Genomic DNA, 12,268 nt, shown 5'->3' with positions numbered 1-12,268 from the left:
CTTGTTTCAGTCCATACAAGCTCTTATTGAGCTTACACACCATGTGTTCTTTGCCTGGAGCTGCAAACCTTCTAGTTGTTGCATGTAGATCTCCTCATCTAGATCTCCATGTAAGAACACTGTTTTTACATCCATTTGCTCAAGGTACAAATTCTCTTATGCAACAATACTCAGCAAAATTCGGATAGTAGTTAATTTCACAACAGGCGAAAAGATTTCAGCATAATCAATGTCTTTCCTTTGTGGATATTCTTTGACTACTAACCGAGCCTTGAACCTCCTTTTGCCATCTGGTTCAGCCTTGATTTTGAACATCCATTTGTTCAACAAAGCTCTCTTTCATGTAGGTAACTCAGTCAGCACCCACGTATTATTCTTTTCAAGTGAGCTTACCTCATCATCCATGGCTTGCTCCCACTTGGTTGAATCTTCCACCTTGTAGGGCCTCGTGGTTCTACTTTGTCAGTCAGCAACAGATAAGATAATGAAAGTGAATATCTATTTCGTATTCTGATTGTTCTGGATGATCTCTTCAACACCTACTCAGGTGTAACTTGAGTCACGTCTAGTCTTCAACAACAGTCTCAGGAGTTTCTTGAACTTCTGATGTAACATCACTGGGTGAGTTTTCCTGCAACTCAAGCTCAACTCTCACTTGTTTTGTAGTTTCAGAGTTTATCTTCTCTTTGTCCTTGTACAGGACATTTTCATCATATGTCATGTCACAATATCTTATGATTTTTCTATTCTTGTCATTCCAAAACTTGTACTCGAACATATAAGAGTCTTAGCCTATAAAGTAGCACTTCACAAAATTAACATCAAGCTTGTCTCTCTTCTTTGGATCAACGTGAACATATGCAGTACAACTAAAAGTTCTCGAGTGACGACCCTCTATTGATCAAATAGGTTGTTGTGTTCACAACATCATCCCAAAATGTCTTTGGTAGTCCAGAATGAATCCTCATGCTTCTTGCCCGCTCATTCAATGTTATGTTCATCCGTTCTCCAATGTCATTTTGTCTTGTCTTACCGAGAACTATCCTCATTAATCTAATTCCCTCAGCTGCACAAAATGTTTACGGTTAGTCATACCACAGGCATTTGATTTTCAAGCCAGTCTGATTTTCAATTTCAGCTTTCCACTTCTTGAAGGTGGCAAACACATCTGACTTGTGTTTCAAGAAATAAACTCATACCTTCTTGCTGAAATCATCGATGAAGATGACGTGGAACTTTGAACCACCAAGTGATGAAACTCGAGATGGTCTCCAAACGTCTGTATGTCGCACTTTCTTTGGTTCTCTGATAGCCTTTGTGAAGCTAACTTGTTTATGTTTGCCCATAATGTAGCTCTCACAAAGACTCGTATCAATAGTTTTTACAGTCAACATGTTCATTCCTTTGACGTTCATATGTCCAAGTCTATTGTGTCATAGACTTGAATTTGAAGCACTCTCAGCAATAACAGTCATGTTTTTACACCCTGTAGTGGTGTATAGGGTTCCAAATTTTGTACCACATGCTACCACCATGGCACCCTTCACAGTTTTCCACGAACTTTTTCCAAACTGTGATGCATAACCTGTGCTATCCAATTGATCAATAGAGATCAGTTTCTTCTTAAGACCAGGAATATATCTGACATCATTTGATGTCCATTGATTTTCTGCTGGAGTTTGTATGCAGACATCTCCCTTTCTTTTAATCTCTAAGGTTTTGTTGTCGGCAAGATACACCTCTCCAAAATTTTCTGATTTGAAATTTTGAAACAATTTCTTACTTGGAGACGAATGAAATGATGCACCTGAATCCAAAATCTAAGATTCAATCGGGTTGTTCACACTAAGGATTAGAGCATCCTCAATAATGTTGTAATGAATATATATAATCATTCTCATCTTCAGATTTGTGATTATGCTTCTTCTTCAATTTTGTAAAATGGGTCTGAAAGTGTCTTTTTTTCTTCACAATTCCAACACTTTACGTTTGGTTTGTTTGGAGATTTTTTCCGGTTCTTTGATTTTGATCGCCCATGTTTATTTGGGCTCTTTGATTTACGTTTTCTCATTCGATCAACAATAAGAGCATTGCCTGATGAATCTCCAATTTCCCTTTTGCAAATACTTTCACTAAGAATTAGATTTCGAATTTCATCAAACTTCAGTTTATTAGATCCTCGTGAACTGCTGATCGCAACAACAACAGTATCCCAAGACTCGGATAAAGGTGACATTAAAATCAATGCTTTAATTTCATCTTCAAAAATAATTTCCACCGAGCTCAATTGACTTACAATCATGTTGAACTCATATATATGATCTTCAACAAATCCAACTTCAGACATTTGTAGATTGAATAGTCTCCACATCAAATACACATTATTCATAACCGATGATTTTTCGTACATATTCAATAACGCCTTCAATAGGTCCAACATCATCTTCTCCTTGATGATGTTGAACGCCACGTTTTTTAACGTCAACCAAATCAACCCTAAGGCTTGACGATCCTTGATCTTCCACTACTCCGTTGTCATGGTATCCAACTTCACCCCAACAGGGGTTCGTGAAAATCTTTCTAGTACAGATAATCTTCAATCTAAATCTTCCAGAAACAAAAATTCAATCCATCAAACTTCTCAATTCCAATTTTTGAATTTTCCATCTTCACAGATTGTGGTGAATCTCTCCTAACTCTGATACAAGTAATTAGACGATTAAGATGAAAACAAAGAACAAGAGAGAGAAGAAGCAAGAAGAAATATTGGCTAAAGGATCTGTATTAATGACTCAAGTGTATACACCAAGAGAGATACATAAAATGAATAAATTACGTTTTAAAAGCACTGTTTAAGGAGTATGTATATGGTTTCAATTTATTTTTAAGAGATAGAACGACTTACTATATATAAATATTTACCATATATATCCTTATCATATTTATACTATAAATAGTTAGCAGACTCCATACCCCAACACAAAGAAACGATACACGACCCAAGAAGTCGTCTCTGCACAAGAGAAGCAAAAGGAAAATACGGTTAAATCTTCCAAAACCATTTCTAAAAGAAGAAATGACGATCCTTGAGCCTTCAATAGGTCTAACATCGTCTTCTCCTTGATGATCTTGAACGCCACGTTTTTTAACAGCGTCAACCGAATCAACCCTAAGGCTTGATGATGCTTGAGCTTCCACTACTCCGTGGTCATGGTATCCAGCTTCACCCCAACAGGGGTTCGTGAAAATCTTTCTAGTACAGATAATCTTCAATCTGCATCTTCCAAAAACCAAAATTCGATCCATCAAACTTCTCAATTCCAATCTTTGAACTTTCCATGCTCTGATACAAGTAATTAGGATCACATAACAACACACACACAATCAAGATGAACACAAAGAACAAAAGAGAGAAAAACAAAGAGAAATATTGGCTAAAGGCTTTATATTGATGACTTCAAATATATACACCAAGAGAGAATACAGAGAATGAAGAAAGTACGTTTTATGACTAAGGAGTATATGTATATGGTTTCAATTTACTGTATATAGCTTTAACAGATATAGCCACTAACGATATATAAATAGTCAGCAGACTCCATATCCCAACACAAAGAAACCATACACGACGCCGAAAAGTCGTCTTGTGCACGGGAGAATCAGAAGGAAAATAGTGTTAAATCTTCCAAAACGATTTCTAAATCAAGAAAAGAAGTCATCAAACACACACACACACACACTCTATTTCTCCTGGGCTAACACATTTGTGAGTACAAATTATGAGTACCAAACATTTACAAATTTCATATTACCAAAATCCAGTTAAAACTCACAACCAAAAGGACAGCTCCTTTGACCAAGTTCATGACTGAACTCTTATATCCAAATTGCTTCTTCCTGTCTCCTTCTCCTCATTTACTCTCTCCTTCACCTTGCTACCACTATTCCGACCGCTAACTTTCCCGTTGACTTTCGGAGTCGTCGTAAGATTAGTCGACACTGCCCTGATACCACCGACGCTATGTCGTTTCTCTCGTGCACATACTTTTCCCTTCTCTACATTTGAGTTAACTACATCACCACAGCTCCTTCTCCGAGTAAAATTTGGCGACTTGGGTCGAGTCAATGGCAGCTGCAATGACCAACATGGATGAGCCAAAGGTTACGAAAAAAGTCGAGTTTGAAACTCTCACCTTCTTGAGTTCAGCTTTGGGTGGAGGTCCCTCATAGTAGAAAGTAGGCACTGGATTTGCTTTGATGATTAAGCTCTTCCTTAGTTGCTTGATGGCTGCTTCCTGTTCTTCCTATCAACAATAAAAAGTTCTAACAGTTTCTCACGAGTTGAATCGAAATGAAAAAGAATGTTTCGTTCTAATCGATATTAATAGTTCACATGTTCGACTTCGTGCAACTTAGATACCTTTGTTCTAGCTTCATATTGGCTTTTCTCTGCCTGCAAAGCTTTGTGTTTCTCTTCCAACTTTTGGTAAAACTGAAAAATAAAGAGTTAAGATCGTATGCGAACGAGTGATTTAACGGTGTGTAGAACGTCGAGAACATTTGTAATAAGACGTGTCAGTTGAGTTACCTCCTTCCTTCTCTCGGCACGACTTGCTGATCGAAATGTCGGAGCAACACAAAGTGTTACCTTAGATTTCACTGAAGTAGCAGTACTAAACTTGGCTAAGGATCATTCAAGTCAAAAATGGATTGTAAACAATTTACCATGTGAAAGAAATCAATTACTGAATGTAAAAAGTGTTTCGATGTCGAGATTAGGATACGAGGAAGTGATGGACCAATTATCTTCTTCGTCGTGATATTTCTTATCGAGCTGCATATGCTTCCTTAACGAAGGAGGTGAATTTGGCTGTAAACAAGAAGAAAATTTCAACCATTAATCAATGTAACAGCTTAAGTCCACCGCTAGTAAATATTGTCTTCTTTGGGCTTCCTCTCAAGGTTTTAGAACGCGTCTGCTAGGGAGAGGTTTCCACACCTTTACAAGGAATGCTTCGTTCCTCTCTCCAACTGATGTGAGATCTCACAATCCACCCCTCCCCCTTGGGGGCCCAGCATCCTCACTGGCACATCGCTCGGTGCCTGGCTCTAGACCATTTGTAACAGCCCAAGCCCACCGGTAACAAATATTGTCCTTTTTGGGTTTTCCTTTCTGGGCTTCCTCTCAAGGCTTTAAAACGCGTCTGCTAGGGAGAGGTTTTCACACCCTTACAAGGAATGCTTCGTTTCTCTCTCCAACCGATGTGAGATCTCACAATCCACCCCTCCCCCCTTGGGGCCCAGCGTCGTCGCTGGGGCACCCCTCTCTAAACCATTTGTAACAGCCCACCAATAACAAATATTGTCCTTCTTTGGTTTTCCCCTCTGGGCTTCCTCGGCTTTAAAACGCGTCTACTAGGGAGAGGTTTCCACACCCTTACAAAGAATGCTTCATTTCTCTCTCCAACCGATGCGGGATCTCAAAATCCACCCCCTTGGGGGCCAGCGTTCTCACTGACACACCGTCCAGTGCCTAGCTCTGAACCATTTGTAACAGCCCAAGCCCACCACTAGCAAATATTGTCCTCTTTAGGCTTCCCCTTCTGGGCTTCCCCTCAAGGCTTTAAAACGCGTCTACTAAGGAGAGGTTTCCACACCCTTACAAGGAATGCTTCGTTCCTCTCTCCAACCGGGGTCTCACAGCCAAACTGTTTCATTCTAGCCTCACTCTCAAAAATACTACTCGAGAAGTTTTGTCATAAATCGAGTGAGTTAGCCGACATGGCCTAGAACTCAAAGACATTTTCGGAGAGCCAGGGCACTCGAATGAGACGTGGTACAAGAAAAGGGCCAGTTCCATCAAATGGTAAAACAACCAAAGTATTAAGAGAATATAATACAGAATTAGTAAAGCAACCAAAAAACAAACCAGATATAGGCAGGAAATTACGAACATTAGTTACCTGAGAGTTCTTCTTAGCACAAGGAGATTGCATATTTGGTGAACTGTTGACACCAATATGTGTGCACAGACCGCGCTTTTCGGTTTCCAACGTAAATGGCTGAGGAACAGTGCATTGCCCCCTCATATTTCCTGGAGATTTCGATCCAATTGGGCTCGACTTCTTGTACTCGTCGACTCGAGGCTTCTCGTATTTCTCATCCGCATCAACATTCGTGCTTTTAGTACTCAACACCTCTTGCTTCTCTTCATATTTTTCAATGATCAAGTTTTCTTCAGTACATTCCTTCACTTCATAGTCCTTGACCTCAATGTTTCTTCCTGCAACTCTTGGATCAACATGAACTATGTCATGAGCAACCCCATTCGCCTTTTGTTCGACTTGTACACCACTTGGCTCCCTCCCCATGATGCTGCAACTGCATAAGACGATCGGTTAACACGGTTCGAGCCATGAACAACGGTCAAAACTAAACTTAAATCCAAGATATAACACGACCAAAACAAAAGACTTGCAGATATTGTTCTCTTTGGGCTATCTCTCTCGGGCTTCCCTCAAAGTTTTTAAAACACGTCTGCTAGGGAGAGCTTTACACACCCTTATAAAGAATGTTTCGTTCTCCTCCCCGGGATCTTGAAATATTATTCATTATCCATCACTAACAATCAAGTAGAGACCAATTTTATAGCCACATTATCACAAGAAGTTCAAATTCTCCAAGAGAAAAACATAAAAAATGACCAAAGTTTCAGTCCAAAAAGATCTAAATTACCTCAGAGAACCAAAAATTTGAGCAGAAACAAGAGAAAGAGTAAAACCCCACCAAGAAAAAGTAGACAAACATCAAATAGAACCCAAGAACAACTCCATAGATGACCAAAATTTCAAACAGAAGCAAAAGAGACTGAAAACCCACCAAGAAAACAGAGATGAACATGAAATAGGACGACAATTTAGATCAAAAACTCAAAGAATCACCAAACAAAACCAGAGAGAGCAAAAATTAGAACATAAACAGCAGAGAGAGTAGAAACCCACCAAGAAAATAGTAACAAACATGACTTAAACTAGAACAGAAATGAGAATAGATCGAAACCCACCAAGAAAACAGAGGCAAACATCAAACAGAGTGGGCGAAAAAGCTCAAAATCAAAAGAAGAAGTGAATTAGAGAGAGAACCCATCATTCAAAATAGCTCAAAAACCAAAAGTAAAGAAACAAACACACATTTTAGGTATGAAAAATCACAGACCTGAAGTATTAGAATGAGAGATAATGTAGAAGATTGAGTAGCGAATATAGCTCGATCTAACAAGATCTTTAACCTCACCCCCCACCCCCCGCCCCCCTCCCCCTCTCTCTCTTCTCTCTAGGAATCACCCTTTTCTCCTCTTCACTTCCTCCCTCCACTCTGAATAACAAGACAAACCAAAAGGAAAAAAAAAGAAATGTTCTGCTTTTTTTTTTTTTTTTTTCTTTTTTTCTTTTCAATTCCTAGTCAAAATTGCAAATGACTTTCTCCCAAAACTGGTATCGAACCGTGGGCGGTGGCTTCCATTTATATAACGTTCGAATCTATAGCTCGGTTACAAATATAAATATTTTTTTATCGTAAGATAGGATTGAATTGTAACCTTGGATTATTCGATCAAAATATTAATTTTTTATTTTTTTTTTATTTATTTATTTATTATTATTATTTTTTTTTTTGGTTCAGAAGATAAGTAACGGCGGGGCGTTAAGTTGAACGGCAGAAAAATTTGAAACGGGGTGGAGGCAAGAGAAGAACGGAGTCTGTTGGGAAGTGGGCCCCACCTGCAAATCAGATTTGTTTGGAGAACTCTCTATTTTGATTCGACATAAAATAATATTATTTATTTTAATTTTTTTATCTTTTTTTTTCAAATTTAATAAGGTAGAAAATTAAATCAATTTTTTAAAATGGTAATTTTGAGTTATTTTCGAATTAAATTCTTTTGGCTGAATTTTACAAAAATAAATAATAATAAATAACGATTTTGGTTGATTTCGGTACGTTTTAGGCTTATTATTTTAATTTGTTACGAACCATTTCTTAAAACTCTATCGAAACCTCAATGTTTAACGTTATGATTCGGGGTCTCATCTAACCTCCATTCAAGTTGTCTATGACCCCACTAACGACATTGTCACTTTTGCTCTTGCTTGCACGTTAGTTTGACAATCTTTGTCATTCTTCTTGATATGATAGATGATGTATCGTGTTCTTCGGTTACATCATGACACTGGTCGTTCTCAACTCATGACATAGCTTCATAGACAACATTCATCTGATATAAGAGTGGCAATCATTCCACATCGTTCATCAGTTGAAATTTTAAAATCAAACGTGTTCTTGAGCTTACAACTTGAATAAACCATGACCTATTTTCTATAAAGTGGGTTAATGGGTCAACTCCGACTCGCTCACCAATTAGGACTAGCACGAGTCTTAGGGTCATTAGGGTCATTGTTGATTAGATCCTGTGACAATTGTTGTTCTTGTGTCCCTTGACAAAGACTTGAGTGTGGGCAGGGCAAAGAAGCTGACCTAACCTCTGCCCGTATTATTCAGATCCGACATTTTAATTTCTAATTATTTTTATTTTTTTCTTTTTGTGTAGATTCATGAAATTTAATATAAAGACGACAAACAAAAAAGCATCCAAGGAATTATTATTTATTATTATCATTATTATTATTATTATTTGATAGAATGACCCAAGAATTACCTAACGGATGTGAATGACATAAACCTCTATGAAGGTTGAATTTCTCATGGGCCCCACTTGCTATATATATAGGTTTTAATCGATGGTGTTCTGAATGCTGTCATAGACAAGCTTGCCTCGAGCCATAACCTCGAAAGCTGGGGTTCCATCGTGATATTCAACAAGCAACTCTAAAATTAAGTCTCTTTAAGTAAAATATGTAACCTCGTCAAATTTGGTGTTACTTTATTGATTGTCCACCACTCCTAAGTATTAAGACCTAAGTGAGCTACTCTGTGGTACATACGTGTGTTATGGTGTGGACGAGAATTGTAAAATGAGTGTCGTGGGTATTTTTCTTTTGTACCCAGTGTCATAGATGAGTTGATATTGCACCGGAGATTGCAATATAGTGCAGATTTCTTGTGCATTTTCCTTTTGATGAGTGTACTGGAACGAGCTGCAAATATAGCTGACATCACAAGGCTCGAAATAGTGTTTATTCGCACGATACTTACGAGATAAAATTATATGTTTAGTTTACGGATAAAATTTTAAAAAAGAGGAGTTGATAAAGACTATACAATAGCCAACAGCCACACAAAATGAGTAAGTAATTAATATTCTATTTTTATTTAGTTAGATATTTATTTGGAGTTGGCTTGCAGTTATTTACTTTCTTTTTTTGGTCCTACAATATTTATTTATTTCATTAATTACAATTTATTATTGTGAAGTAATTTCCCTTAATTTATTACGACATGTCGTTACAATTTAAGTTCAAATTTTTAATTTTTTTAAATTAAGTAATAATCGTTCTTATGAAATAAATGATAAAATAAAACAAATTTAATTAATTAAAAAAAAGAAAAAAAATCAATTTTAATCTTAATTTTCTAAAGGGTAATAAAGTAATTTTGAAAAGAAATAAATCCATAGTAATTAATTTAAAAGCTGAAAAAGTGTGACAGTGAGCTTAATAAATGCTCAGTGGTCGGAGATTCTTATTAAATTCTCCATTTCTACACTCTTTCCCATTTTACCCCTTTGGCTTTTTCTCATTTTATTTTACTTTTTATTTTACATTTTCCATAAGTTTTTTGAACAAAAATCACAATAATATCAATAGAAAACGATGATAAAAAAAAAAAAAAAAAAAAAGAATAATGTTGGTTATTTCCGATAACGTTTACCGAGCGGGCACTGGGTCGAGATCAATTGAAGTTGACACTTCATCGACGTTATTATAGTCAAAGATGGTAGAAAAGAGTTTTCGATTTAATAAACAAAATAATGCAACCAACTAATTATGTACATGTTTAAGTTGGTAGACGGATAGTCAATGTCGAGAAGGTGATGAAAGTTCATACATTATGGTCCTGTTGTAGTTGACTGTAAAACGTGAAGAATGGAAGAGAAGAAATGGTTGACGTATCGTGGCAACTATACATCTTATTATAGAGATGAAATTATTATATATATATTTTTTTAGTTGGAATGATGGTAGAGATGTTCGTTCAACTTACAAGCAGGGATGAGTTGTGAGAGATCTTAACCCATTAGTTAAACTGGGATGTGTTAGACGAACACGACTCTTCACTTTGAGCATAAACTCTCGTGGCTTTGCTTTGGGCTTTCCCAAAATGCCTCAAAGTGGACAATACCATACCATTGTGAAGAGTCGTGTTCGTCTAACATGGTATCAGAGTCATTCCTTAAACTTAGTAATGTCAATAGAATCCTCAAATATCGAACAAAGGACTCCAAAAGAAAAAGAAGTCGAGCCTCAACTAAGAAGAGACGTAGTTTGTTCGAGGGGAGGTGTTGGATGAAAGTCCCACATCGGCTAATTTAGGGAATGTTCATGGGTTTATAATCAAATAATACTCTTTTCATTGGTACGAGACCTTTTGGAGAAGCCCAGAGTAAAGCTATGAGAGGTTGTGCTCGAAGTGGACAATATCATACCATTGTGGAGAGTCGTATTCATCTAACCGGATGAGAGCAAATTTAGAGGCTATCAAACTATGTCAATGACATGACATAATAATGAAAAGAAATTTATTTAATTTTTTTTAGTGGAGATTTTAAGTTTAGAATTATTATTTCCGTCTAGTATCCTTGCAAACTTTCACAAAAAAAAAGCTAACTTAACCAACCAAGAGTTAGTTAGAAGATAAATAACTCATTATTATTTCCGTCTAGTATCCTTGCAAACTTTCACAAAAAAAAAGCTAACTTAACGAACCAAGAGTTAGTTAGAAGATAAATAACTCTAAGATCGAACTTGAAATCTATGATGGTCATTCTTACCTTCTATGACGACTCACTTAGAATTAGCTCACTAATCCAATGAATCTGTTTAACATCAAACGGAAAGCAAGGTTTGAAAAATAACAACACAAAAAAGTTTAAAGAGAACAATTTTTTTTTTTTTTTAAATATTTCAAAACTACTATTAGAAAATTAAAATCCATTAAAACATTGAGAAAAATACGACCTAGAACACTATGACATTAACTTAGAATAAAAATGAGAAGAACAAAATAAATGTCATAAAACACCACTCGTAATATACGCGTTCGTATTCATCATAACGAGGAAGTATTTTGATGTACATGACACACAAATATGCATGAGATTCCTGTAACTTTTAATCATTTCTGTGAATTATTCTTTTATGGTCGGATTCTCGAGTTATATAGACAAAGTTAAAATATGTTTTTTTTTAAATTTAATATCCATTGAATTCTACACTTAATAATGGAGGGCATTTATGTCCAATTAATTTATTGTTAAGACTTTTAGTCAAATAATAAAGAAGAAAATTAATTAATATTACTCCTATTTCTTTTTCATTCATTGGCTACCTCTCTTATTTAATGCATCATTTATTTTTATTTTGTGTCCCATTTTACTCCAAATTTAAATTTGTTTTACTTTAGGTTTCATGTACAATTTTACCCTTAACTCAATAGAATTGTTTGGTTTATTGGGGAATATGTAGGCTCCACCCGACTCGTTCTTGTCGAGCCAAAACCATGTGTTTTCTAAAATTCATTATTTAATCGACCCATTGTATGCTAGTTGTCACAATTGCATTCTTACAACAACGAGCAACGATTATGCAACACTCGTTCTAACCCAGAAACGGACATGCGACCATGGACAATACGTCCTGAACAAACACGATCGAGACATCCAACATGTGACCATAGACAATACGGTTTGGACAAACATGACCGTGATACTAGTTGCGTGATTGACAAGAACATTTTTATGCACAGAATATTTTCTTGATACTGAAAGTGATGAACGTTGATAATTATTACAATAAAATATTTAATTATTTTTAATAATTTTGTTGAATCATGCATAATAATGAATAAACTAATCATAGTTTAAATAAATAATTAATTGATTATAATCAATAAAAAAAATTAGTTATAATTATTAAAAAAAAATAAAGCTTTATCTTAATGTTTGATCTCTTAAATGCAACAAATATATTAAAATATTGTGTGGTGAATTCAAATTCAAACTCAAATTCAAATTCAAATTTAAATTCAAATTCAA

General features: G+C 35.9%; 1 protein-coding gene across 3 annotated transcripts; it reads right to left on the bottom strand.

Moving 5' to 3' along the window:
* Positions 1-3,671: 3,671 nt before the first annotated feature.
* LOC111795948 (protein WVD2-like 2) lies at positions 3,672-7,430 on the bottom strand. Of its 3 annotated transcripts, none has more exons than XM_087119650.1 (7): positions 7,216-7,430; positions 5,964-6,375; positions 4,785-4,870; positions 4,589-4,673; positions 4,421-4,492; positions 4,194-4,304; positions 3,672-4,132 (listed from the first exon to the last, which is right to left on the bottom strand). In XM_087119650.1, exons 2-7 carry the CDS (start codon positions 6,369-6,371, stop codon positions 3,863-3,865), a joined length of 1,032 nt encoding a protein of 343 aa, XP_086975776.1. In that variant the 5' UTR covers positions 6,372-6,375; positions 7,216-7,430; the 3' UTR covers positions 3,672-3,862. The 3 variants fall into 3 exon arrangements, with proteins under 3 accessions (XP_086975776.1, XP_023534360.1, XP_086975775.1); XM_023678592.2 differs by having other exon boundaries at positions 5,964-6,381; positions 7,216-7,426; XM_087119649.1 differs by lacking the exon at positions 7,216-7,430 and adding an exon at positions 7,064-7,193 and having other exon boundaries at positions 5,964-6,381.
* Between the last annotated feature and the right edge of the window lie 4,838 nt (positions 7,431-12,268).

The sequence above is a fragment of the Cucurbita pepo genome, chromosome 18, assembly GCF_057944985.1.
Source record: "Cucurbita pepo subsp. pepo isolate OVF chromosome 18, ASM5794498v1, whole genome shotgun sequence".
NCBI classification, from domain to species: Eukaryota; Viridiplantae; Streptophyta; class Magnoliopsida; order Cucurbitales; family Cucurbitaceae; genus Cucurbita; species Cucurbita pepo.
The sequence above is the reverse complement of the archived record's forward strand: the minus strand, read 5'-3'. Positions and strand labels throughout refer to the sequence as shown.

Excerpts from the sequence above, each read along its gene's own strand:
- LOC111795948 (XM_087119650.1), bottom strand. The coding sequence starts at position 6,371 with ATGGGGAGGGAGCCAAGTGGTGTACAAGTCGAACAAAAGGCGAATGGG. Across the intron at positions 4,871-5,963 it reads GTGCTAAGAAGAACTCTCAG|CCAAATTCACCTCCTTCGTT; the intron begins GTAACTAATGTT and ends TCTTGTTTACAG. Across the intron at positions 4,493-4,588 it reads GTGCCGAGAGAAGGAAGGAG|TTTTACCAAAAGTTGGAAGA; the intron begins GTAACTCAACTG and ends TTTATTTTTCAG.